At 41.5% G+C, this 27,416-nt stretch overlaps 2 protein-coding genes and 1 long non-coding RNA gene across 7 annotated transcripts in view; 2 read left to right on the top strand and 1 right to left on the bottom strand.

The window, feature by feature from the left end:
- The window catches only part of SEC62 (SEC62 preprotein translocation factor), a 35,672-nt gene extending 10,558 nt beyond the window's left edge, over positions 1–25,114 (top strand). For 2 of the 5 annotated variants that reach the window (XM_073359413.2, XM_073359412.1), the window contains exons 2-8: positions 2,357–2,465; positions 8,557–8,662; positions 13,995–14,205; positions 16,363–16,455; positions 21,285–21,345; positions 22,658–22,777; positions 24,515–25,114. In XM_073359413.2, coding sequence (XP_073215514.1) covers positions 2,357–2,465; positions 8,557–8,662; positions 13,995–14,205; positions 16,363–16,455; positions 21,285–21,345; positions 22,658–22,777; positions 24,515–24,984 — 1,170 coding nt within the window. In that variant the 3' untranslated portion in view covers positions 24,985–25,114. Of the gene's footprint in view, positions 1–2,356; positions 2,466–5,068; positions 5,297–6,144; positions 6,219–8,556; positions 8,663–12,650; positions 12,886–13,994; positions 14,206–16,362; positions 16,456–21,284; positions 21,346–22,657; positions 22,778–24,514 lie in introns of those variants that run through there. The other 3 variants (XM_073359416.2, XM_073359415.2, XM_073359414.2) reach the window with 3 other exon arrangements.
- Positions 1–27,416, top strand: part of GPR160 (G protein-coupled receptor 160) — a 124,529-nt gene that overhangs the window by 50,789 nt on the left and 46,324 nt on the right. The window lies entirely within an intron of this gene.
- LOC144930877 (uncharacterized) overlaps positions 4,007–27,416 on the bottom strand; it is a 57,656-nt gene continuing 34,246 nt past the window's right edge. The window contains exon 5 of the long non-coding RNA XR_013636331.1: positions 4,007–5,126. This is a non-coding gene — a long non-coding RNA (uncharacterized LOC144930877). The remainder of the gene's footprint in view (positions 5,127–27,416) is intronic.

Raw genomic sequence — 27,416 nt, 5'->3', positions numbered from 1 at the left:
GGTTTCATCTGGATCTTCACCAGGCCTCCATTTGCAGGAATAGTTTTGAACCTGCAATCATTTGAGGAAATAATTTAGGCTATTTGTGCTTGCAAATTACATAAGTAATCTGTTATTTAGGCATTTAGATGACATAAAATGTGCCTACAAGAAAAGGAATGTGCATAAATGGAAATTAGGGCTGAAATTCTGGCCCTGCTCAAGTTAATGGGAGTTGAAATATTTGTTGTTTTGATATTCTTAGGTCTGAAATAGAGGTCTGTCAAATTGCATCTTTAAAAAGAGCAATATATTTAAGTTTCTGACACGTTCTGTGTTTTGGTGGGTTTTTTTTGTTTTGTTTTTTAAATATATGCCCGTGTACACTTGGTAAGAGCTATTTAACTCTGGAATGGCCTCCCAAGGGAGAGCCCTATTGCTTAGAACACTGAAAACTAGACTGGACAGAACATTAGAAAATGCACTGTAGGTAGGGAACAATCGTGAACTGGCCGGATAACAGGCAGGGGAAAAACATAAGCAAGACTAGCAGTAAAATTAAGCATTGATGGAAAATGTGAATGATTTTTCCAAGAGAGCATTTCCATACTCTGCATTGTGAAATAAGGACATTTGTCCTGTAGGGAGCTATTGTACTAAATATAGGTTATTTGATAGGGTGGAAACTCACAAATATTACAAAAACTTTAAGTGAAAATTAACCCATTGTATTTATTCCTCCGTATTTATAACATCAGTATGCATGTCAAAGTATCAACACAACAGAGCGAGTCAGTTCATATCAATTATAGTTGCATTAGTTATGTGTGGTGTTTGGGTATATCTATTTGTGTAGATTTTTTGTTTATGCATTGCTATGGGATAGATTTACAAAGATTTCAAGTGAAGATTCAGAAATCAAGTAGGAGCATGGAGAAATGCTTCATTTTGCCTATATAAGGGCTAATGTACAATCATCCACTGTAGTACAGGCATGTGCGTTCAACCTTACGTGTGTTGCATATATATGTGTGTACAAGATACATGCTCCAAAGGATTTAGTCTGGAAGATACTGGCATTCTGAGAATTACCCAGTACATTCTGTCATTTGGTAAAGTGTGTGTCGTATGTTAAGTGTAATTTCCTTTTCAAGTTGTCCATTCAGATAGGAAAGGCAACAGCGTGCTCAGGTGGGATGACCACTCATCAACCAATTTATTTTACAAGCTCTTCCTGTTTGTGTACAAATTGTTTAATTTTGGTAATACCCTCTCACTCTGTCTAAAACTTTTCAGTTTGGTTTTAAAAAAATACTTGATCTTTGCATTTCCATTTAAAGTGTTTATTGCAGAATTAAAATGTATTGCTATAAGTGCAAGACCAGAAGTGGTTCATGACAGGCATGTTATGGATTAAAAATAACTAATACATCTATAGAGCATTCATATTCCATACTGCCATGTAAGTGACCCAGCCTGTTCTAGTGCCGTGCTCTGCAGTCCTGCAAAGCAAGCACAGGCACAGAGATGATACTTTCAGTTTCATGACATAGCATTATTCTGCAGTGACTGATCTCTGAGTGTTATTTGGGTTGCAGAGACACTCTAATATATCACTTTACATTCTTACAAATATGTTAATATTCACACATGCAAAACAGCTAATCCTTCTCCTCAAATGCCCATTTTTGTGAGGATAACTGAGGTTTCTACATCTTAGCCCAGCACATTTTTGTCTTGTTACTTCCTTTCTCCAAACTGGTAGCATCTCTTCAATTGTTGTCTCAATTTCTGCTTGTAAAGTCATTCTTAAGTCATGTGGTATCACCTACAGCTACCAGTCATAAGATTCTGTAAGTGCCTCCCTACCTTTAAAGACTTCATCAGTTTCTACTCCTTTTCCACATTAGGTTCAAGCTTCTCATTGCATTAAAGGTTTTGTGCCACTCAGCTCTGCCAACATGTCTGCACATTTATCATCTGACAGTCTCTGACTCCTGGGTTCTCCATTTTGTCTCTTTCCACTCTCAACTTTATAATTTCTTTCATGCGGTCCTGTATGCTTAGAACAGCATCCCACCTTCCATGTGCCAAGCGCCTTCCTTCTCCTCCTCAGTTCCTCCTTTAACTCACTCTTGCAAAGCCTTCAAGCTTTGATCTCATGACGTGGTCTTCAAACTATCTCAGAACTGAACTTTTGGCTCAGTTTGTCTTATGCAGACTGAAAGCTCTTTGGAGCAAGGACCATGCTGTTCATTATTTATATATTGCCAAAAAAAAAAACTTGGTGCTTTTTAAAATAATTGAGATTTAAGTTAAAATGAAACTCTCTTGGCTGTATTTAAACCAGTATTAATTATATATTTTTATATTATAGGAAGTTGGTGAGCCGTTCAAAGAGGAGAAAGCTGTAGCCAAATACCTACGTTTCAACTGTCCTACAAAATCTACCAACATGATGGGCCACAGAGTTGATTATTTTATTGGTAAGATTATCTGTAACCAAATAATGATACTGCATATTTACTAATATTGTACTTTTTTTAAATTTAGGTTACTAGTATTTTTAATTAGTAAGCTGTGTAAGGTTTATAGCCCAGGAAAATTAACAAGGCACTTACTAGTCAGAAGATTACATTTACCAACCTGAAGCAGATGCAGAAGACACAGTCAGGAGGAAAGCAGAAGTGAGGTCCAGAGTAAGACGCCCTGGTGAAAAGCCTGGTCTGTCTTCCACCCCTATCTGCTGGTAAGGGAGGAGGATTGAGATTTCTAACAGGCAGTTGTCCCTGCACCCTGCTTGGGGGCTCTAATGTTCACGTTGGTCACTGAGTAGTAGGTGTCTGATAAATCTGACACCACATCCCACCTCTAGCTGCTGAAAGGGAGCAGTAGCTTTCTGTCTCTTCCCCATCCTCTTGAGTATCCTGGTTGCTGTGAAAGGGACAGACTCTGCTACTTTACTTCCCCAGAGCCTTCAAGCTGCTGGGGGGAAAGTGGCAGCAAATTTCCACTACACAACCCCTCTCTTCGTCTCCAGGTTTTGGGTCTTTTTTCTCTATGAATAAAGCCAGAGCTTTGTCAAACAGCAATAGCAGCATTAAATTAATATGATTAAAATTAATATGACCCCTCGAGGGGTCTGAATGGAAGCAGGAAACTAACCTAAATCTTGTTGATTTAATTGTCTTGCTGCCTCTCTGAGCTATGAGGAGTAGCAGAGGTACTATTTGCAGACTTTGCAAGACAATACTACATTGGCTATTCTGTTCTCATCCAGAAACTTATTTGTAATGATAAGGGGTATAAATTATCTTTTAATATGAAATTGATGGCGTAGTCTCTCATAATCACTAGGGAAAGCTTCCCATGTGCCATGGCCAGTGATTTTTTTTTTTTCAAACTCTATTTTTAGTTCACTTTTCATTATGAAGTAATGTTACAAAAATTGTGAGGGGTGGCATTAGGACTATGAGACAAGTCGTCCTACTTCTACTTATAACTTCATACAGACTCCTTTCTGTAGCCTTGGTCGAGCTTCTGAACCTTCCTGCCCTAGTTTCTCCATCTGTAAAATGGAAATGAAGGTAATTATATACCTCAGATGGGTGTAGTGAGGTTCAATTAATCTTCATAGTGTTTTTCAGATATAAAGGGCTATGTAAGAGCTATATACTTGTATTATAACTTTCTTGGTAGTTTGAATGGTTATATTTTTCAATCACTTATTTTCCTTGTAACTTTTGGAGATGACATTGTATTACTGGTAAAATTTTATACAAAAATGGCAGTAATATAACAGAAAATTCCACTCTCATCAAATGAAGGCATTTCTTGCTTGAGTGTTCAGTAAGTCATGCTGGTGTTTAAAATGTTAATCATTTGTTTTATTTTTTGAAGGGCATCCATCACCTCCTTTCTCCGCCCCTCTCCCATCCCACCCTTAAAAGCCCCAAGTTAAGGTGACTGTCCTGGCTGAAGGGGTTAAGGATACTACTTTCACTTGTACCCATCCCCTACTGGCTTAGGAGTAAGGCATGTGTGGTGTGGTATCAGGATTACTCCACCTGTATTTGGTATAATGGTGCTGTAATACTATAGTAGTTCAAAGTCTGTTTTGCCTGGTTAGAAAAAAAAAGTGCTCTATTGTGTATCCCTCAGTGTTGCAGGGAAACCTCAACATGGGCACCCCCCTGGTGCCGACATTAGTAGCACAGGCGTAGCCCACCTCAGTTTCCATTTCAGCTGCCTATGCAAATGAATATTGTCTCTCTCAGCAGCAAATTCAAACCCTTTTATTCATATAAAGTGCCACAATCTTCAGATCCTTCATGGTAACAACAGTTTCTCCCAAAACAGAACACAGCATTCTTCCAGGTTACAACATAGAACTCTTCAATCCCGTTCAGAGGTCACCATTCTCTGGTTGCCCACCTGAGAGTTGTTAACCGTTCAACCCCAGTTTCTTTATCCCTGTTCTAGAATCCTCACTCTCCAGGGCATTCACCTGAGAGTTCCAAGACCAGTTTCTTTCTCACAAGTCGTCTTGTATAGCCCCACATTAGATCCCTGCAGTATTCCACTCCCCAGACCTCCTTACCTATGAGTTTTACCTCTGGTCCTGGGGATCTTCTTCTCCTTGCATCTAGGTCTGGCTTACACTGATCAGACTGGTTCTTTCCCTTGTTCCTAAGGCCTCTGCACAAGCTTTCCTGCAACTCATAAAAGGTTCCCCAGCGCTAGTCAGTCCTCCCAACAGCTTTCCTCAGAACTTGTCACCAGCAGCTCACAGTTACTGTTTTCCTAGAGTTCTTTCCCTCTAGCCACTCTTTGCTACTCTTCTGTTTCTCCTCTGGTCTCAGGCTGCTCATGCCTCTTCCTGACTCTGACATGCTCATACTCTCTCTTTGTCTCAGTCTCCTCCTTGTGATATGGCCTTGCTCTGAAGCCCAATTGGGAGGCACCTGACCAGTCACAGGTGCAGTGGGCCCCCCTCTGTCTTAAAGGGGCAAGTTTCACTGTGACATCCAGAATACAGCCAAGATGATCAGTGTATTCCTAACTGTTTGGTTTTTTTTCTTCTTCTTTTGCTTCAGGTTCTCCTTCTAAACCATTTGTCTTGTGTTGATTAGGAAATTTAATTCTTACTGTGGGATATAAAACAGAATTGTAAATAGGATGAAATTCAAAAAGGACAAATGCAAAGTACTCCATTTAGGAAGGAACAATCACTTGCGCGCACACACAATGGGAAATGACTGCCTAGGAAGGAGTACTGTGAAAAAGGATCTGGGGATCATAGTGGACCATAAATTAAGTGAGTCAACAGTGTAACCTTGTTGCAAAAAAAGTGAACATCATTCTGGGATGTATTAGCCAGGAGAGTTGTAAGCAAGACACGAGAAGTAATTCTTCCGCTCTACTCTGCACTGATTAGCCTCAGCTGGAGTACAGTGTCCAGTTCTTGGCATCACATTTCAGGAAAGATGTGGACAAATTGGAGAAAGTCCAGAGAAGAGCAACAAAAATGATTAAAGGTCTAGAAAACATGACCTGTGAGGGAAGATTGAAAAAATTGGTTTTGTTTAGTCTGGAAAAGAGAAGACTGAGCTGGGACTTGATTTTCAAGTACATAAAAGGTTGTTACAAGGAGGAGGGAGAAAAATTTGTTCTTCTTAACCTCTGAGGATAGGACAAGAAGCAATGGGCTTAAATTTCAGCAAGGGAGGTTTAGATTAGACATTAGGAAAAAATTCCAAACTGTCATGGTGGTTAAACAGTGGAATAAATTGCTTAGGAAGGTTGTGGAATCTCCACCTGTCATAAATATGAAGGGAAGTGTAAACACCTTTAAAATCCCTCCTGGCCAGAGGAAAAATCCTTTCACCTGTAAAAGGTTAAGAAGCTAGGATAACCTCGCTGGCACCTGACCAAAATGACCAATGAGGAGACAAGATACTTTCAAAAGCTGGGAGGAGGGAGAAAAACAAAGGGTCTGTGGCTGTGTGATGCTTTTGCCAGGGACAGAACAGGAATGGAGTCTTAGAATTTAGTAAGTAATCTAGCTAGATATGCGTTAGATTATGATTTCTTTAAATGGCTGAGAAATTAAGTTGTGCTGAATAGAATGGATATTCCTGTCTGTGTCTCTTTTTGTAATTTAAGGTTTTGCCTAGAGGGATTCTCTGTTTTTGAATCTAATTACCCTGTAAGGTATTTACCATCCTGATTTTACAGAGGTGATTCTTTTTTACTTTTTACTTCTTCTATTAAAATCCTTTTCAGAAACTGAATGCTTTTTCATTGTTCTTAAGATCCAAGGGTTTGGGTCTGTGGTCACCTATGCAAATTGGTGAGAATTTTTACCAAACCTTCCCCAGGAAGTGGGGTGCAAGGGTTGGGAGGATTTTGGGAGGAAAGATGTTTCCAAACAACACTTTCCTAATAAATAAACCCAGATAAACGTTCGGTGGTGGCAGTGGAAATCCAAGGGCAAAAGGTAAAATAGTTTGTACCTTGGAGAAGTTTTAACCTAAGCTGGTAAAAGTAAGCTTAGGAGGTTTTCATGCAGGTCCCCACATCTGTACCCTAGGGTTCAGAGTGGGGAAGGAACCTTGACACTATCTTTGGAGATTAAGAGCAGGTTAGACAAACACCTGTCAGGGATGGTCTAGATAATACTTAGTCCTGCCATGAGTGCAAGGGACTGGACCAGATGACCTCTCGAGGTCCCTTCTAGTCCTATGATTGAAAGAATAGTTCAGCAATATATTTTGCCATGAAGCTGTTCTAGAGTTCCAAAATCCAGTCCAATCACATGGAACACAGTTAAGTCCTTACTCCAAATTCAAGTTTGTTGGAAGTGTTTTCATTAAGTTTACACTTTTCTGGTATGATGCTCTGGCATTGTACGGAGCATAGTTATGACATTGTTTTTTTAAAAAAAAACCCTCAATAATACAGATTGTAAAACAAAAATGTGTAATATGCCTGACTAAAGAGTGAAAAAATCATAACTCTTTTCCTAGCTACACACACACACACAGCTGTGTTTGTGTTTTAAATTCATACAACCTTGAAGTGGGAGATCACATGGTATAATCAATACCATTAATAGAATGCTTCAGTAATGATTGGCTGAAAGCAATATAATTGGAGTACAGACCGGCAGACTGTTTGTGCAATAGCTATTGTACAAAGTGTAAATATTAAAAAAGAGGGGGGAAAAGGATGCATCATCAGTTGTGCCAGAGCTCCAGTCCGTGCAGCTGAAGGGTTGGACAAAAATAGTTCTCCTGTAAATTACCTTCTCACTAAACACCTGACTGCAGCGGCCCCCACAGAGCCATTTTGTAGCCAAGGAGTACCAGAGCACAGCAGCACTCCAGCCAGGCCTTGTGTCCCGAAAATGCCCTCTATGATGAGACTGGGAAGCAATGCTGTGGGGCTGGCTACATTATCTTTCCACCACCTGAATATTCCACTATGCCAGAGAAATTCCCATATTCTGGTATCTGGTTAAGATGGCTTGAAGGCTGCATTGTACTACCAGGGCAAAGTAACTTTATTGGGGGCCAGGATCTGTCCTGGAGCCTTTAAACTTCTAAAGTAACTAATTGGATCTCTCAGAGTTGAGGTTTGGTTGTTTTAAGCTTTAAAATCTTCATTATGATTTCAGACACTCTTTCTGAGCCTGTATGCACATGCTTACACCTTCGTACATGTTTGGACATTTGGTGTCTGCAAGCCAGTTTATACAGAAGGTGTGGGACAGCAATTTTGTGGGACAGGTTAATCAGAATTTTCCAGGATAAACAAATACCTCTACGCTTGTTCCTTTGATCTCATCTGCTCCATGATTAGTGTATTGCTGTTACTTTTAGAGCCTGGACATAACAATCCATTTCATATTTTGTGCCAGATTTTTGCTTTACATAGTTACATGGCTCCCTTTCATAGAATTTGGCCAAGAATATTTAAAGATTTAACTGTCACATTAAAAATAAAAAATCATGCCTTGAAATACATTTTTAAAATCTGACTTTTTTTTAACTACTTACATGTTTTACTTCCTGTATTTCAGCTTGGCTAGTAAAAATGGACTAATCAGTTTAACTTTTTTGATTTTCATTCACTAGCAGCACAAACTACTGTAGAGGATAATTTTTTTTTTTTTAAGGTTCCTTTGGAATTTCTTAAACAGAAAATCCCCACACCTTAGTTTTGGAATTATAACAAAATTCTTATTTAGGATAGGATTTGCTCTTGCAATGTCCTGTTAAAATTGGTTTGTAATATAATATTGTAAAAAGTATGCATCTGAACCTGGATTCTTTATGTAGTCGAAGTTCCCATTTGTATCAGTGGGAGCTCTGTTGCAATAGTGTAGCCTATCTCTCTAAGAGTGGGGTGGGGGAGGGTTGTTTCATTATGCAGGTAGGATTTTTTTTCCTGTATTTAGCAAAACTGAGAGAACTAATTACAGATTCTGTTTTTGTAGTATTTGGGTAGATCAGATATTGAAGTGAACTCTTTCTATATTTTATCACAGGTTTGTTTTTCCTTTTTTCCTTTCAGCCTCAAAAGCTGTGGACTGCCTTTTGGATTCTAAGTGGACAAAAGCCAAGAAGGGAGAAGAAGCCTTATTTACAACTCGAGAGTCTATAGTTGACTATTGCAACAGGTATGGCCTTTTAGTCAAGATAAATAGTCTTAATAACAAGTACAATTTTCAAAAGCGTTAAAGTCCCATTTTCTGAAGGTCCTAAATCACTTGGGCCCTTTTGAAAATGGGACAGCTACTTTCAAAAATTGTTTTCACTATTTTTCTTAACCTTTTGTGTGTACCTTATAGTTACTTCAAAAGAGACTGCTGAAGCAATGTATGTTTATGATTAGAATGTTTGAAAAAATATTTGTGGTGTTGTATCAGTAACATAGAAATAATGTAGTTTAATAATTGTAATTATATCACTGTTAACAATTAGAAGAACTTATTGGGCCCGATCCTGTAATAACTGGTGGCTTTGCCATTGGAGCAGCACCCCTGGAGGAAAAAGGAGACAGTAAAATAATAGCTAAGTGAAAGTATCTTTCTCCCAATTTCACAAACATTGTAATGTTTATCTAGCAGAATAGCTGCTCTTTCAGATGAAGAAAGTATTTCTTCACACAACACACAGTCAATCTGTGGAACTCTTTGCCAGAGGATGTTGTGAAGGTCAAGACTATAACAGGGTTCAGAAAAGAACTAGATAAATTCATAGAGGATAGGTCTATTAATGGCTATTAGCCAGGATGGGCAGGGATGGTATCCCTAGCCTCTGTTTGCCAAAAGGTGGGAATGGGCAACAGGATGGATCACTTGATGGTTACCTGTTCTGTTCATTCCCTCTGGGGCACCTGGCATTGGCCACGGTCAAAAGACAGGATACTGGGCTAGATGGACCTTTGGTCTGACCAATATGGTTGTTCTTATGTAAGAATTCTTGTGGGACTGCTGCTCTGAAGGCCTGGGCTCTATAACCGACAAATATCCAGCAGCAGTCGATCAAGAAACTGTCGGCTGCATTGGAGGGCAGCAAAGATAGATTTTAAGTTTCTACTTCATGACTTGTAGGAGCAAAATGAACTTTCCAGTAAAGACTGAAATTGGGAGAAGCTTTAAATGCCTTGTTGTTCAAGTGATTGTCCACATGGATTCCACCTTATGCACACCGGATTGGATTTTTTTGGCCAGCAGTGCTTGTTGGGGGTGGGCCTGTGCTCTAGATGTCCTCCAGCCCCCACACTCAAGGGCATAAGGGCAGAGCGGGCCCAACAATTCCTACTTATCAGTCACGGCCTTACTGGTGTAAGGTGTATGCAGCCGCATGCCTGGTGTATGCAGCCATATGCCCTCAAACCAACGTCCTCTGCCCTCACTTCTAAAGTAAGATTGCCTTCCCCTAAGAGGGGGGAGGCTATAACAGGCAGGGGTAGAGGAACAGTTGATCCTGGCAACAATTTCCTCCTCCTCCTCTGATATGGCAGCCAATCTCTCTACGTTGTCCAGCAGATGACTTTAAGGCATTCCAAAACTGAAGAAATGTGTCGCCAAGACCCTTGACATCCCACGGAAATTAGTGCAAGAGAAATTGCAAAAGCTGCTAGACATTCTGCATCCTTCCATGTCTGGTAGACTCTATGCTTATTAACAAGGGATTATTAGAACCTGCAGTGGACTAATGGCAGGCTCCAGCATCGATACCTGCCACTTCCAAAAACGTGGATAGACAGTATGAAGTTCCTAAGGGCTTCAGGTATTTTTATTTGCTTCTTAATAGGCATCAGGCTTAAAACAAATATAAGGAAGTTCTTCTTCACACAACACACTGTCAACCTGTGGAACTTGTTGCCATGGGACGTGGTGAAGGCTAAAAGTATAACTGGGTTCAAAATAGAATTAGATATGTTCATGGAGGAGGGGTCCATCAATGGCTTTTAGCCAAGATGGTCAGGGATGCAGCCCCATTCTCTGGGTGTCACTAAACCTCCAGCTGCCAGGCACCGGGACTGAATGACAGGAGACTGATCACTCAGAATTGTCCTGTTCTGTTCATTCCCTCTAAAACATCTGGCACTAGTCACTGCCAGAGACAGGTTATTGGGGTAGATGGACCATTGGTCTGACCCACTATGGCCGTTCCTATAGTGCCAGATTCACTTGTCATAGTGGCCGTTACAGAACGATCCAAGCAGAAAGGGCCCCCAAAAACATCACCAAGAAAAAGGACCCTGAGAAACTAGATTTGTTCAGCAGAAAAGTTGTCTTCTCTGCCAATCTCCTAATTATGACTATTTGAACTGGGACAGATTCTCTCTGTTTATGGAAAGACTGCTGCAGGAGCATAAGGAAGAATTAAAATCCATCATGCGAGAGAGGCAGCTGATAGCTTTAACTTCCCTGTAGGCTGCTTTGGATGTATCGGATACGTCCGCCTGCACCATGGTCACATTGGTGGTGGTTCAGAATTGGGGAGGTCCAAAACACTCATCAAAAACTGATGAGGCCCTCCCCTTGTTAAAGGACTCCTGAGTCACTTTGCGTTCTCTGGGTTTGTACACCTCAGCCCCAAGAAGAAAGCAAACCAAACCTCAAGATTCCTTCAGACATAGTCGCTCTGCTCCATACTGTTACAACTTTCTGAGGATATTGGAGCCAGTAAGGGAGAAGCAGAGCTTCCAGAATAGAGAACCCACCGCCTCTTCCTCTGCTACAATGCACTCAACGTCTTCCTCTCAACAGCAGTTTTCATGCCATAGTTGAGCCCTTTTGGCAACTGCCTGTCTTTTTTCAGGGAAGCCTGGGCTGGGATCATTGTGGACCAGTGGATGTGAGAGATTGCATGCAATACCTGTTGCTGACAGTTCCAGTTGCTTACTACCCTTCAGGTACCTTCCCCATTCCTCTTCTGAGACACTCTCACAAGATACTGTTGAAGAAAGGTGGTTTCTCTCCTGCATCTCTGAGCAATGGAATGAGGTGCCCTTTGAGTTCGGGGTGGGAAAGGAGTTCTTATTCACACTATATTTTCATTCCAAAGAAGAAAGGAGGCTGGCATCCCATTCTGGACCTTTGATGTCTCATCAACTTCATCCACCATTTCAGGTTCAGGATGGTGACTCGAGCCTCTATTAGATCCTCAAGACTTTCATGGCTCTAACCTTGCAAGACACCTATTTTCAGATATCCATACATCTGGCTCATAGGAAATACCTCAGATTCCTAGTAGGAACATCTCATTACCAGTACAGTGTCTTGTCTTCTGGTCTTTCCACAGCACTAGTACTGTTCATCAAGGACTTGGCAGATGTAGCAGCTCACGTAAGGAGAGAAGGGATCCAGGTCTACCAATATCCCAGTGATGGGTCGATCCAGGAAAAATCACCGCAGCAAATGGCCAACTTGATTAAAGTAGCCTTAAAGTTCTTTGCCACACTGACTCAAAGCAGAGAGTTCATAGAAGTCTTGTTAGATTTCAGGTCAGCAAGAGCCATCTTCTTCCACAAAAAAGATTTTACACTATTTTTGTCCTCAACTCTCATTTCAACGCATTGGACTGTTTACTAGACCTGAAACAACTTTTGGCCTCCTATTATTTCCATAAGGGTTTATCTAGCAATAATATCTGCACATCACCCTGCTATCCAGGACCAAACTGTATTTTTTCCATCCTAGAGTGGCTAGATTTCTTAAAGGCCCTATTCATTAGTTTTATTTTTTTACCCCCTCCAGTTCAGGAGTCACCGGCCTCTTGGGACCTCAATATAGTTTTAACAGGATTGATAGGTCTCCTTTTAGTGTCTTTAGGTGGTTGCTATCAGTGAAGTCTGCCTTTTTAGTTGCCATTACATCAGCTCAAAGGGTTGGGGATTCAGACCCTTATTGTGGGGACCCTTATTCTTTGGCAGAGGCTTCCAGAATGGATGCCTATCTTGGTAGGGCTGTCTTGCCATTTTTGTTTAAGTAGGATACCTACAAGCAAATGAATTGTTTGTTACTCACCAAGTGTAGAATCTGTGTGAACAATCACTGAAAGAAAGAGAGCTTACTTACTTTACAGTAACTGATTCTTTGAGATGTGTTGCCCAGGTGAATTCCACACCCTGCCCTACTTTCTTGCTATTAGAGTCCTATTCCTCTGGGATTCTGTTTTGGCGAAAGACCTGAAGGATGGTTGGGGTCGCTCCACCCTTATGCCTGAGGTGGGGGGTGGATGGGAAGCAAGGAGATCTAGGGCACAGGTGCGGCCCCAATGGACACTGCTGGCCAAAAGAATCCAATCTTACAGGCATGAGGAACGTGTGCACCAAGAGTGGAATCCATGTGGAAAACACATCCCAAAGAACTTCAGTAACTGTAAGGTAAGTAACCTTTTTTCTTTTTCTTTTGAATAAAGAATTGAAGACCTGATTCTACTGCCATTTTGCATTAAATATTCCAACTGGCTTTAGTGGGAGTTTGTGTGTGTATAGGAACTGCAGGGTCAGGCTGAAAGCAATGCAGCTTAGGATCAGATTAGCAGAACTGGACTATTTTTCAAACATTCTTATTAAAATTATTCTGCCTTAAAAAGGAAAGAATGAAACCTTGCTTTTCTTTTTTTTATCTGTTTAATTTTTGTTGTGCCTCCAGCTGTGTGTTTTATTTTAATATCATTCTGCATATAGTTTTTCCAATGAAGTAGTTCAGCTGATTTCTTTCCCTGTAAAATATTTAGGTAAATTTACCATAAATAGCTCTGACAAAGACACGTGATCTACAATAATAGATAAATGAAAGGACAAGAATCAGTTACTGGGTGAAGATGGCAATAATTCAGACTAACTAGCCCACAATGTAAGAGCCAGATTCTCTGGTGTTTTAATCCCTGCCTCCTGCAGCCCCTACTCTTGTAGTGGCAGAGGCCATGACCACAGTATTCTATGCTGTGGCTATCTCAGTTGGCATATGCTTGATTTCTCAGATGTAAAAGTCTCCCCAACACTTTCCCCCTCACTTGGCACCAAGTTTACGCTTGGGACAGCACAGAATGTGGTTGTCTAGGTGTGTTACCTTGGTTTCAGTAGTACATTTTGGGTCAACTTACAGCTCTGAACCACATAGCCTGGAAAGTTGTATGTCCACTTCTCATATCTCCTGCTGCTGTGGGAAATGTTGACATGTAAGAAAAATTTAAATAATGGACCTGATTTTCCGCTCCTGGTGTTGTCATCTACATCTCTGCAAAATGCAACCGAATCAGGAAGCTAGAGGTTTTACTTCCACTTTGCACAGGCTTACAAAGAAGGCACACAGGTGTGAGGCAGAGGAGAATCAGGCCCACTATGTTTATTAATAACCAGTCCTGCTTGGTGTGATATTGTCTTTGCATCATGCTGTCACAGATATCCAATAACATAACTGTGTTCTAAACATATAACCGCACCATTAACTCCGAATTGATTTCGTAATATAACCTTTTTATTGTAAGACTTCTAAAGAAACAGTTCTTTCACCGAGCATTGAAAGTGATGAAAATGAAGCCTGATAAGGACACAAAAAAAGAAAAAGAGAAAGGAAAGACTGAGAGTGGGAAAGAGGATGAGAAAAAGAGCAAGAAGGAAAGTGGCAAAGATGAAAAGACTAAGAAGGAGAAAGAGAAGGAAAAGAGAAAGGATGGTGAGAAAGAAGAGTGCAAGAAGGTAAGTGCAACCCAAAAAGAAAACGGTCAAACCTATTAGCAGATACTGCTAACTACTGCGAAAAACCTAGTTTTTAAAAGGGTAAGGTGGTTCGACCCAAAATTTAACCTACCATCTCCTTGCTATTCTATTACTTACTTTAAATATCTGGATCTAAATTTTCCAAGGGAGCCCAACCTGGCCTCCAATTGTGCACCTCATCATTTTATCGTAATGACAGAGAAGATGGAATTTACGCTAACAAACAAAACACAGTTGTCTTTGGTTGGAACATGCAGTGATCCTTTGTACCAATTGTGATGGGATCCCTGGGGTACAACCTGGAACTGGGGTACCACTGTGCCCCCTTAACTCTCCAGCCTGGGCTAGCTCTCATATTGCTTTGCTAGTGATAAGCAGCAAACCCCTCCAGGCACTATCATCACTTAGCACAACAGCATGTGGAGCCCCACACCCAGCTAATTGCATGAATGCTCCCTGAGCCACTCATGAATCACGCAGAGAAAGGCCCAGCAAGTCTCCCAAGCCGCCAGCCTTGCACCCCCAGAATATACCCTCTTGCCCAAGTCAGAAGCCTGACCAGTGTAAGTTTATTACCCAGTCCACCCCTCCCTCGATGTGGAGAGGACACACGCTAGCCTTTGTAAACTGAGCTGAGGTTTCTCAAGCACTTCAAGCAAAATACATTGTTTCAGGTAAAATGTAAAACAGCTTTATTAACTATAGAAAGATACTTATTAAGTGATAAGTGGTAGGCACAAAAGGTGAGAGATAGTTGTTGTTGTTGTTTTTTTTTTTGGTAAATGCATGGTCTAAATCTTAAATCTTAGTAGACTAGGCAATATTTAGATTAAGCAGTTTCTCTGAACTCACTGGATGTTGCAGGTAGGTCACAGTTCGTAATGCACAGGCCTCTCCTTTAAGCCTGAGACCAGTCTCCTCAGTTCAAGTCTTCGTCTTCACAGCTTTCAGAGTAACAGCCGTGTTAGTCTGTATTCGCAAAAAGAAAAGGAGTACTTGTGGCAATAAATTGGTTAGTCTCTAAGGTGCCACAAGTCCTCCTTTTCTTTTTGTCTTCACAGCGTTCTTGTTGCTTCCAGCGTAGGTGGGGGATGAGAGAGGTAGAAGCATGATGCCTCTCTCCCCTATTTGATATCCTCAGTCCATGTGCCTGGAAAACACTAGTCCAGATATGTCCTGGTGGGCTCTGCCGAGTCACAGAGTTGAGCAGTCCCCCATTGTGTGATGCTTGTGTAGCACTCTTACAGCATTGTAAACCCCTTGTTTACCTCTCCCCTGCTGATTAAAAGTCTCTTAACACCCTCCTGGGAGAGGATAACCTCCTTTGTTGTCACTGGAGAACTAGCACTGGACAACTCTCAGGGTATGTCTATACTGCCCACATTACAGTGCGGCCGCAGCAGCGCTGTGACGTGGGCAATATAGACATGTTTTATTGCCGAGGGAGAGTTCTCCTGGCAATGAAAAAACCCACCCCGAATGAGTGGTGGTAGCTTTATCATCAGGAGCGCAGCTCCCGGCAATAAAGCGATGTCTATACTGGCACTTTTCAGTGCTAAAACTTGTTGCTTAGGGGGGGGTGTTTTCACATCCCTGAACAACTTAGTTTTAGCGCTGAAAGTGGCCATGCAGAGACAGCCTCAAACTTACAACATATTTCAGTAGCAACCATATAGCAAAATTACATAACTTCATACACACTAACAATATACATACTTTGATAGAACAGTCAGGTTCACCAGATTGTGACCTTTCATATGATATCTTACATGGCATGTTTTGTATGAAATATATCATAATTGATATTCAACCCGGTCATATGAGGGTTCCAGGGTGCTGCGTTGAGGTGCAGAGTGCTACACCTATATTTTAACTTTTGTATATATGTAAGACAGTGCACCAAATTTGTGTGTGCTGTTGCATGTGTAGAAATGGAAGTCCTATTTTGAAATGTTGGCTAGTAATAGGGAGTGCTTTTGCAGTAGTTTTCTTGTTCAGCACTCATAAGCAACTTTGTAATGAGGATATATGGATGCAGCCAAAATTTCAAAATGGAACCTATGAATCTGGAGCCTTTTACAGTCTCTAAATTCCTTTTTAATTATTCCTTCTGTTTCATGATTGATATGCTCTTAGGATGAGAGCCCAGGAACACCCAAGAAAAAGGAAACCAAGAGAAAATTTAAACTTGAGCCACATGAAGATCAAGTTTTTCTGGATGGAAATGAGGTGAGGTTTGTGTGTAACTTATATTTCTACACTTCCTACATTTATCAGTGACCAGTACATTGACAATAAAATACTGAGACTGATTGATTTCTCCAGACTTTTTCCTTCTGCCCTTTTGATAGTTACCAGCATGGGTGGAAACCTTGCTGGCCTTTCTTGCTAGTAAAGTCATGCCATATTGAAGTATTTTTAAACAAAAGTTGGAGCTTCAAATTCAGTTACAGGGAAGGGAGTCCAAGGTGGCTGCCATCTAGAAGCCTCGTGGTCTGAACATGGGACTGGGAGTCAGGCACACCTGAATTCTAAACTAGGCTCTGCCACCAAATTTCTGTGTGGCCTTAAATTATTTAATCTCTTCGTGCCTCACTTGCCTCTTCTTTAAATCAGATGATTTACTTCTCTAACGGTATCAGACTGGATTCCTGCTCTTGCACTTATATCTTGAGACAAGAGGGAATTCCTGTACTTTTCAGTGATTTTGCCCATTTAAACAGAGGGAAATGTCTCATACATGGGCCAATGAGACACAGCTGTCTGGAATGTTTCCTTAAATTCCTTTCTGATGGAGGTCAGCAAAGGAGTGTCCCGTTATGACTGGTTCCAGTTCCCTGTCTATCCTACAGACTATACATTGAGAGAAACTTTCTCCACAAAATTGGTGAGCACCTACAGTAGTGGGTTTGTATATGTCTGGTATGCAGTTGATATAAGTCACCTTTTCAGCTGTGAAGGTTACCAGTTACTGCTGTCAGGTACTTGGAGTCTTCACTACTAGATGAAGATGCTATCTGGCCTGACATTCATTAATCCTACTAGTTCAAAGTATATATTTTTTTCCCTTTTGGGAACATGAGTTTGTTTTTTACTGAAAGTTATGGCTTCATGGCCAGTACCTCCAAAGCTCCATAAACACTGTGATTTAGTATTATTTCTGACGCTCTTTCATTTCCATGAGTCTGTTACCTAATGTGAACTCCTGGAGAAAACATCTTTCATAAATTATTCTTAGCTAAAGCTTCTTTTAAGTAGTAACACTTCTAGGAATCCATTCAGGAAAGTGATTTTTATGGCTTAAGAGAAGGGAAAATTATTTACCTGTAATTCTCTGAAGATATCCTTTGTGTTCCTACTTCCTTACAGTTGGGAGATGAACCCTTGATGATTTACCTTTTGTCCATTTAGCTATTTTTTTGCTCACAAATGATTCTCAGAGGTTAGAGAGTTCCATGCTTCCCACTCATTAAAGCATTACAAATGCATGCTCAAGTGGGACATTGAAGCACCACTGATTGGTCAGTAAATGAGACACAACTATCAGCACTGGAAAATGTTAGTCTTTGAGAGCTAGGGAAGTTTATTCCAGTCTCATGCTAAACTTCAAGTAGAAATATACAGCTAAATGGTGTTTTCAGCTAAGCCAGATAAGAGTAACTTTCCTTTCTTTACCTCTGATGGAGCTATGAGGATTAATGTTTGTAAGATGCTGAAAGTGTAAAGGGCTATGTATTATTAATGGAAAATAATATACTCCTGGGGGAATTCTGCGCCACTGCACTTGCGCAGAATTTATATCCCCCTCAGTTTTCTTTGCTTCCCTGCAGCAAAATGACTTTCTGATGGCGAAGCCACAAGAGCGGTCATATGACCCTCCCCAGCAGTATGTTTTGAGTGCCCAGGGCAGCTGGCATAGAGGTAAATCACTGTGGGGCAAAGGGCAGGACTGGGGAAGACCTGGCTGGTGGCTCTTACCCTGCGCTGGGCTCAGCTGCTAGTCCCAGCTGCGCTGGGGAGGACGGGACTTCCTCTTCCCCTGCACGGTATCTGGGGCTGTGTCAGATCCACCCCCAGATTTCTCCCCTGGCTGTAGGAAGCTCTGCAAACTCCCCACTTCCTGCACCCATCACTCCTCAGCTGCAGCGGGAGGGATCACTGTACAAGGAGCTGCTCCCCCATCCACCCAACCCCCATGCATCCAGACCCTCCTGCCAAGCCTCACTCTCCCCACACCCAGAACCCCAGCAGGCAATGCTCCCCCTGCACCCAGATCCCCAACCTGCTGAGCCCCAACCACCTTCACCTGGACCCCCCTGCAGACTCCCATTACTGTTGCACCCAGATCCCACACAGAACCCTCTCAACCCACACCTGGATCCCCCCACACTAAGCCCCTCCACACTTGGATCCTGCCTTGCTGAGACTGCCTGCCTACACCTGGTGCACGTGGCACTGAGGGGCATGGTCCTGGGCTGTTTCTGGGGCAGGCCCGGTCCTTGAGCTGTGTCAGGGTTGGGTGCAGCCTCACAACTGAGTCACCTACACCTACTACAGGACAGGCCCAACAAAGAAAGTAACAGAACGCCACTAGCAATGACCTTCAGCTCCGAACTAAAACCTCTCCAGCGCATCATCAAGGATCTACAACCTATCCTGAAGGACGATCCCTCACTCTCACAGATCTTGGGAGACAGGCCAGTCCTCGCTTCCAGACAGCCCCCCAACCTGAAGCAAATACACACCAGCAACCACACAACAAAAACACTAACCCAGGAACCTATCCTTGGAACAAAGCCCGTTGCCAACTCTGTCCACATATCTGTTCAGGGGACACCATCATAGGACGTAATCACATCAGCCACACTATCAGAGGCTCGTTCACCTGCACATCTACCAATGTGATATGCCATGATGTGCCAACAATGCCCCCCTGCAATGTACATTGGCCAAACTGGACAGTCGCTACATAAAAGAATAAGTGGACCCAAATCAGATGTCAAGAATTATAACATTTTAAAAACCAGTCAGAGAACACTTCAACCTCCCTGGACACTCTATTACAGACCTAAAAGTCGCAATTATTCAACAAAAAAACTTCAAAAACCGACTAATGAGAAACTGCACAACTGGAATTAATTTGCAAACTGGACACCATTAAATTAGGCTTGAATAAAGACTGGGAGTGGATGAGTCACTACACAAACTAAAACCTATTTCCCCATGCTAATTCCCCCCACACACACACACACACACAGTTACTCACACCTTCTTGTCAACTGTTTGAAATGGGCCATCCTGATTATCACTACAAAAAATTTTTTTTCCTCCTGCTAATAGCCCACCTTAATCGATTACTCTCAGAGTTGGTATGGCAACCCCCATTTTTTTTCATGTTCTCTATATATTGTGACGGGGCAAGGCCAGATGGCTATAGAAAAGTAGTGGGAGATAGATATATTAGCTCCAGGCTAAACAAATCCTTGGTACCAGGATAAGGGAAATGGCAGCTGCTCCAGTTCAATTAAGACACCTGGGGCCAATTAAGAACTTTCCAGAAGGCAGGGAGAATGCTAGATTGATTGGGACACCTGGAGCCAATCAGGGGCTGGCTGAAACTAGTTAAAAGCCTCCCAGTCAGTCAGGTGGGTGTGCATGTCAGCAGCTGTGGGAGGAAGTTGCGCTGTTGAAGAGACTGAGTAGTACACACCATATCAGGCACAAGGAAGGAGGCCTTGAGGTAAGGGTGAAGTGGAGCTTGAGGAAGTGAAGGCTGCTGTGGGGGAAGCAGCCCAGGGAATTGTACGTCATGTTTCTAAAAGGTCAGCTACCATAGTTAAAACTATTAGGGTCCCTGGGCTGGAGCCTGGAGTAGAAGGTGGGCCTGGGCTTCCCCCCCCCGCACCACCTTTGCCCCCTGATTAATCGCTGAGACTGGGAGACAACAGAGTCTGTGCAAGGAAGGATAACTTCTCCTTACCTCCGTCACTGGCTTATGATGAAAATGGCTCAGTAGACTGTGACCCTTGTCTCTAGAGAGAGAAGGGTTACATGAAGGGTCACAGTGAGCCTCTGAGGCTAGCGAAATCCGCCAGGAAATGTGGGACCCACGGAGGCAAGGACAGAGTTTTGTCACAATATATATATCTTCCTACTGTATTTTCCACTGCATGCATCTGATGAAGTGAGCTTTAGCCCATGAAAGCTTATGCTCAAATAAATTTGTTAGTCTCTAAGGTGCCACAAGTACTCCTCGTTCTTTTTGCTGAAACAGACTAACACGGCTACCACTCTGAAAGACTGCTGAGTTTGTGTCCCTGGGTGGGAGCTGCACAGTGATCTCCCACCTCTGTGCAGCCAGTGGCCTATGCTCCCCAATGCTAAGCTGGAGCCTCCACATTTGACAAAATTTGCAGAATTTTAAAATACTGTGTGCAGAATTTTTAATTTTTTGGCACAGAATGCCCCCGGGAGTAAATAATACTAGTAAGTCGTCAATCATTAAAATATTTTAAATAAAGGCACCAACACACACCAGCGTGTGAGCAACATATATCCTAATAAAAGCATTTATCAGATGCTGGAAGCTCCCAGCCTTCATCCTTGTGCCTGACAAGATATGGCACCAGTGTAATATTTGTATTATACATCCTTCTCCAATAAAAGTATTATGCTTAGGCCTTCTGCTCACGGAGTCAGATTAAGGTCAGTGCATTGCTGAGGCAATTTGTGTAGGTTTAAAGGGGTGGTAGCCACAAGATTATAAATCTGCTTCTGCAGCTACTTCACTGAGCAGAATTGGCATAGACCTTGGCTTCATGTCTTATCCAAAAATACAGAACCTCCAGCAATTCAGTGCCCCCTCACCACAATGCTGTATTGTGGTTTAGTGCTGACTTGGAGGACAGAGTGGCACCTGGTGGTGAGTGTAACCTAGTACTAGAGTAATATGGTAATACAGAAATGTGCAGATGAGGAAACTAATCTGAAAGCTCTTACCAAAGATCTTTAATTTGGAATATAATTTGTTAATTTTAACCTGATTATTCTTACTGCAGGTGTATGTGTGGATCTATGACCCAGTTCATTTTAAAACATTTGCCATGGGACTTGTTCTTGGTAAGTAAGAATGGATGTTAATGTGTAGTATAGGCTATAGTACCAAACAGGCACATCTGTTTCTTTCCCATGGACAAACTCCTTTTTGCTCTCTCATATTCAGACACAGAATTAACATTTTTATCAATTTGCACCTCGCTTACAGTTACACCTGCTAACTGCTCTGTAGATTTCAATTGCTTAGCACTAATAGATTGTGTCCTTAATAGGTACTGAACACTCACAATTGATACCCTTTCCCTTCCACCTCCCAGTATTATTTATGTAGATCATTGGCCCGAGCAATTTTTTTTAAGGTCTAGACTAATTTTAATGTTTACACACAGGTCTATTATTCTTCCTTAGATGCTGCTGTGTAAGGGGAAATAGAAAAAGTTAGGGCCTAAAAGGCACCCAACTTCCCTGAGTTTAGAAATCATGGTAGCACCTTTCTAGAGAATCCTGTTGACACTTTATGCCTAACCACTATGGTGATGGGCACCTTCGAAATACCTAAGGTAGATGGATAAATATTTTTGATCAGTATGTAAAGGGCCTAACCATGCTACAACTAGTGGGGTTGTAGTGTACAGTATACTTTGTATATTGGGTTCTGTCTACACTTACCGGGGAATACTTACTACTTATATGGTGCTTTTTATCTTGAGAATTATACAGATCATCTTTTCAAACCATCTCTGAGGCAGGTAAATATTGTTTATTCCAATTATAAGATGAGGAAAACTGAGGCAGAGAGGAAGTGACTTGCCAAGGCAAGGCCACATGGGTAAGTCAGTGTCAGAGCTGGCATTAGAATGTAGGAGTTGCTGGCTCCCAGTTCCATGTTCATATCACTTCTCCATCAGCACAGTTCTCTAAGGAGATGATATAATTTATATGATCATGATATATTTAGGGCTTTGAAAGGTAATGTGCTTAGCTTTTAAAGTGGTGTTGGGAGCCAGTTATGTGATTACGCAATCTTGTAGACTTCAGCATATAGCAGGAGGACAGAAACTGCACAACTCTATGGAAGACAAGGGGGGTGAGGGTGGGGACTGAAAAACAAGCAAAAAATGAAAGGGTGGGGATATTCACTTGCTTGCTAAACTTAAGCCTGTTCTACTGGGTTTTTATGGCCTAAGCTGGTCATTTATATATGTGTATTTGTGGGCCAAGAGAAATTGGACTCTGTTTCTGAATGGCACTCAAATAATGGGAATGCCTATTCAAAGTACTGTACAAACATTACTACAGGCAACACCACCAGACTACTATTGCCCTTTAATTGGTAACTTATCCATGTTTCTCAAACTCTTCTCTTCATTTTTAGTGATTGCGGTTATAGCTGCAACTCTCTTCCCACTTTGGCCTGCAGAGATGCGAGTAGGTGTTTATTACCTCAGTGTAGGCGCAGGCTGTTTCGTAGCCAGTATTCTCCTACTTGCTGTTGGTAAGTGTCATTTGTTTATCAATAGAAGTTACCTGAACAGGACAAGTAGGGTAAAATTTTCAGACATGTCTAAGTGACTTAGAACCCTTTCTAATCTGTAAAAGTGGAATAAGTACTTAGGCTCCTAAATCTGTCAACTTCACTTTTGAAAATTTTACCCCTATTCTTTAAAATAGCCATAGACCAGTGGTCCCCAGTCTGTGAGACATGCACCCCTTTGGGGAGCATGGAGGAATATCTGGGGGGGCCTTGGCCAGCTCCCATAGGGAAGTAAGTGCCACCCAGCCCAACTCTGCCCTCAGCTCTGCTCCCGTCCACAGCTTTGCTCCCGGCCCCAGCTTGACCTCCCCACCACAGCTTCACACACCCCCATCCACCCCAGCCCTGCTCCTGGCCAGGGGAGCATGAACACATTCCATTACTGGTAAAGGGGTGCAGCACGAGAGGAAAAGCTTGGGGACCACTGCCGTAGACTTACCTTATGTGAGTAGTTCCTTAATGGCTACTAAATGTCACTACTGTGGCATTGGAAAAAAGTGTTCCGCAGGGTCCGTTTCAGGCTGCAGGCTTACACTAGCATGTGCAATCTAGATCTTGCATAGTGGAGATCGTAGTCCTTAGGACAGCATAAGCACTCTCTCCTATCAGAGCTCTCTAGTCCACTGTTCATGTTCGACCTCTCGCTGCTTCACTCTTGTTTTAGGCACTAGTGCTGCTGCTGCTGCTATCTAATGGGAGATAAGAGAGGTGCCCAAGGTGGTGGGGTATTTAAACTGGAGGAGAAACAGTGGCTAAGGTGAAGAGAAGAAAAAATTTGAGACAACAGGGAGGGGGAAAGGACCATCATCTACAAATTAGAGGCAGTGCTTCTTGTTGGCCAGAGAATGTGTGCTTCCTCCTGAAAAGCCAGTTCAGGCTTTGGGCAGAAGTGGAATCACCTTACCTAGAAACAGTGTGTTAGTTATAAACTTATGGGCATTGCATGTAGCTAGAATACAAAGGAAAGGAAAACCACTTGAGTCGCATTCAGGTACGTGTTGCATCTTGATATCAGAGGCCTGCGTTTTGGCCACCTGCCTTTCTTCTAGGCAGAATTAGATGCAGTGCCCTTAAGGAATAGCTCAGGACCAACACATAAGCACTTGCAAAAGAAATAAAACTGAGAATGTGGCTCACCTGTTAAGGATCTGGGCCCAAATCCTTAAATCTGAAATCAGTGGAAGTTAGGAGCCTAGCTACCTTTGAGGAGCTGGATGCAGGTAATCAAGCTTTCTTTTTGATTTGTATGGTGTGTAGCTGAGCAAAACAATGCTTAAAATGCAGATCGGAGATCACTGACCCTCCTATTTTTCATGGAGATTTACAAACTGCAATAGAGAAAACTTGGTCTTTGGCTAAGATCAGATGATCATATCCCATTGCAAGGGAATAGACTTTTCTGTCTATTAGCTCTTTACTGTTTCTAACTTTTATCATCAGACTTTTATTTTTGGGAGGGGGTTGAAGGATGGCACCTTTTAATTCTCCCCCTTGCTTACTTCTCCATCACCACCATTAAGTATCAGAACATGCTGTTAGACCCATCCTTCCAGCCCAGGAATTTGGTTTCATTTGTATTTTGCGTGTTTTGTCTGTCCTCAACTTGATTTTGAGTGCAGCAGGGGAGAGGCAACTAATAAAAACAGTTGTGTTATGTTGTAAATATTTATATACAATATTTGGGCTCTCTCCTCACAGCCCGCTGCATCCTCTTCCTTATTATTTGGCTGATAACTGGAGGAAGGCATCATTTCTGGTTTTTGCCAAATCTGACAGCAGACGTGGGTTTCATTGACTCCTTCAGGCCCTTGTACACACACGAATACAAGGGACCAAAAGCAGACTCAAGGAAAGAGGAGAAATCAGAGACCAAAAAGCAGCTGAAGTCTGACAGTGAGGAGAAATCAGATGGTGAGAAAAAGGAAGATGAGGAAGGAAAAGTCGAAGCAACAGGCAACTCAGGAGCAGAAGGCTCTGGAGGAGAGCGGCATTCAGACACAGACAGTGATAGGCGTGAGGATGACAGATCCCAGCATAGTAGTGGAAATGGAAATGATTTTGAAATGATCACAAGAGAGGAACTTGAACAGCAAACAGATGAAGGAGATTGTGAGGAGGAGGAGGAGGAAGAGGAAGAAGAAACTAGGTCTTTACATGAAAAATCCTAACTCACTGTAGTTTTGAGACTGAATATGTGTAAAACAATTGGATTTTCTTCATTGGCTGATCACCAAAATGTAGTTACAGTAACATTCTTTCCATTTGTTTGCTGAAATACATGTTATCCAAACAGTTTTATATCTAGTATCTTCATTTTTAAAAAACTATTAGCTTGATTACTTGGTACAATCTGAATTAATACACATTTACAAAAGTTTTGTCAATTTGACAAGTTTTCTGTCAGATCCTATGATTTGTCTAGATAGTCCTCAAACATACCGAAGAACATAGTTTCCCTATTGTCATTTTCTGATACTTGCATAACTTTTCAATAAGTATAGCCTACTCAAAATAGCTTTGTAAAATGGTAAAAGTTGAATAACCAAATCTCAGATTATTCCTAGTATATTCATTTAATAGCTAGTTAAGTAAAGCACTTCTTAGCTGATGGCTCTTGACATTCTTCCTGATTTTTATAAAATTGTAAGAGAGAACTTTAAGACAACTAGTTTTAGCAGAAGGTAATTTTAAAGTATTTTGCTAAAGACCCACAAGCTGGTAGTGCTTATTTGGCTGCAGTGTTTTCAGTTGTGTACAAATTGTGTACCACCAACTTAAGAAATCCAAACTGTTTTGTACATCTGGTTCAGAGAAAGGTGTCATCTCGAGGAGGCAAAGGGAACAGCATTTTGGAAACTCCAGCTGTCGTCTTTTCCCCCTCACTTCCCCTGCCATCAATTTTAAAATAAAGCAACCCTTTTTATTTTAACTGTTACTTATTATTTAGAAGTTTTATCCAAATTTCAATTTGTATAATTGAAGCCATTTCAGGGTGTGTTTATTAGAGAAATGCAAGATGGAGGACCTCACAGAATCTGTACGTGATTGGTAGATTTGTCCCAGGAGCTTTTAGTTTCTTGCCAACATTCCATGTATTTGAGTGAGTAAATTGATCCTTTATTAAACAAAAGCAGATAACACAGCTGTCTGTATGCCTTAATGTTAATCTTAACATTTTCTATATTCAGAAACTGGAGTACTGTATTAACTGAGGAGTAGGCACTGCTTGAGAGTATTCACCTGTTCAGGAGTACAGATAACAAAAAAGCTAATTGTTTTTAAAACTCCTGAAGCAATTTGAATGTTCAGTTTCTCACACATCTCTTATTTGCTAGACTGTTGGAGGACATTTTGTTATATAAGCATTTAAAAAGTTAAGATTTAACATTCTGAATTGTTCAGTTTCAGACTGAAATTGAAATAGTGAATACAGATGATATTCCTGCCTGACACCACTGTGAGGAAAGAATACTAGATATTGCTTGAATTTTCAGTAGCTGACAGATTTTTTTCTTGAATTGCTCTTTTCCATCACCAGTGTTTTGAATGAAGATGTTAATTTTTCTGGTTGTGCAAATATATACTTTTTACATGTGCATTAAGGTCTGATTTGCTTACTACTTCTGAATATTTATTGTATGGGGAACAGAGATTGGATCTGTTATGCATTTTTCTGTTAATATGGAAGAAATTTTTGTTAACCTGTTCCCTAACAAACTTTGACATTTGTGTGGTGTTGCTGTTTACAGTGACTTGTTTTAACAGATCCGTCAGTACCATCCACTACCTTATTAAGAGGTGCATGTGTAATGGGATAGTACACTGGCTCAAAACTCTTCTCTCCACTCAGTTTAGCAATTATTTTGAACAACACACGGCCTTCAGGCAGAAGCTAAAATCTACCATGCTTGCAGTTCCAATCTCCGTTGCTAGCATTGGGAACTGACTGCAATCCTTTGTGTACAACGCTCTAGCCATTTGGTTCTGTGATGTAGCTCAGCACCACCCTAAACACCCAGTATTATCATATAAAATGGTAGACATACATCCTCCTTTCAGCTGAGCAGGAACAGCACAGAACCCTTGCTTTTACTGTAAAATGCAGGGTGGTAAAGCCATTTTGTAGTCGACGCTGAAGCTAAATCTTGTCTTTATTCAGGTGAAACTCCCATTGATTTCAGTGAGTTAAAATCAAGTCAGACTGACATTTGGCCTCTCTCTAGTTTTTAAAAACCTGGAGAACAGAACCTGAGGTAGAAAAAAAGTGTGTAATACATAAGCTGAAGATGGTTAACTAATATTTGAAAATAAGGTCCAGCATTTTTCCAAGAAAAAAACAATTAGGCTCCCCCAGTTTGAAGCCTTTAGGGCAATGTATTATAGCTCTAGTTCCCCAGCTAAAATGAAATGACATCTTAATAATCCTATTGAATATTAAGTTTAATCATTCTAAATTGGAATAATATTAAATACCTATTTAGTAAAGCTGTCACCTGCTGTCTGTGCAGTGACCTATTTGAAATGAGCTTGTGGTGGAAGTCCATTTCCTAGTAGACAGACAGGTGTCTAGATCTCAAAACCCGTAACAACCCTGGGGCAG

Source organism: Lepidochelys kempii, chromosome 9 (assembly GCF_965140285.1).
Source record: "Lepidochelys kempii isolate rLepKem1 chromosome 9, rLepKem1.hap1, whole genome shotgun sequence".
NCBI lineage: Eukaryota > Metazoa > Chordata > Testudines > Cheloniidae > Lepidochelys > Lepidochelys kempii.
This window is presented reverse-complemented; position numbering and strand designations above follow the sequence as displayed.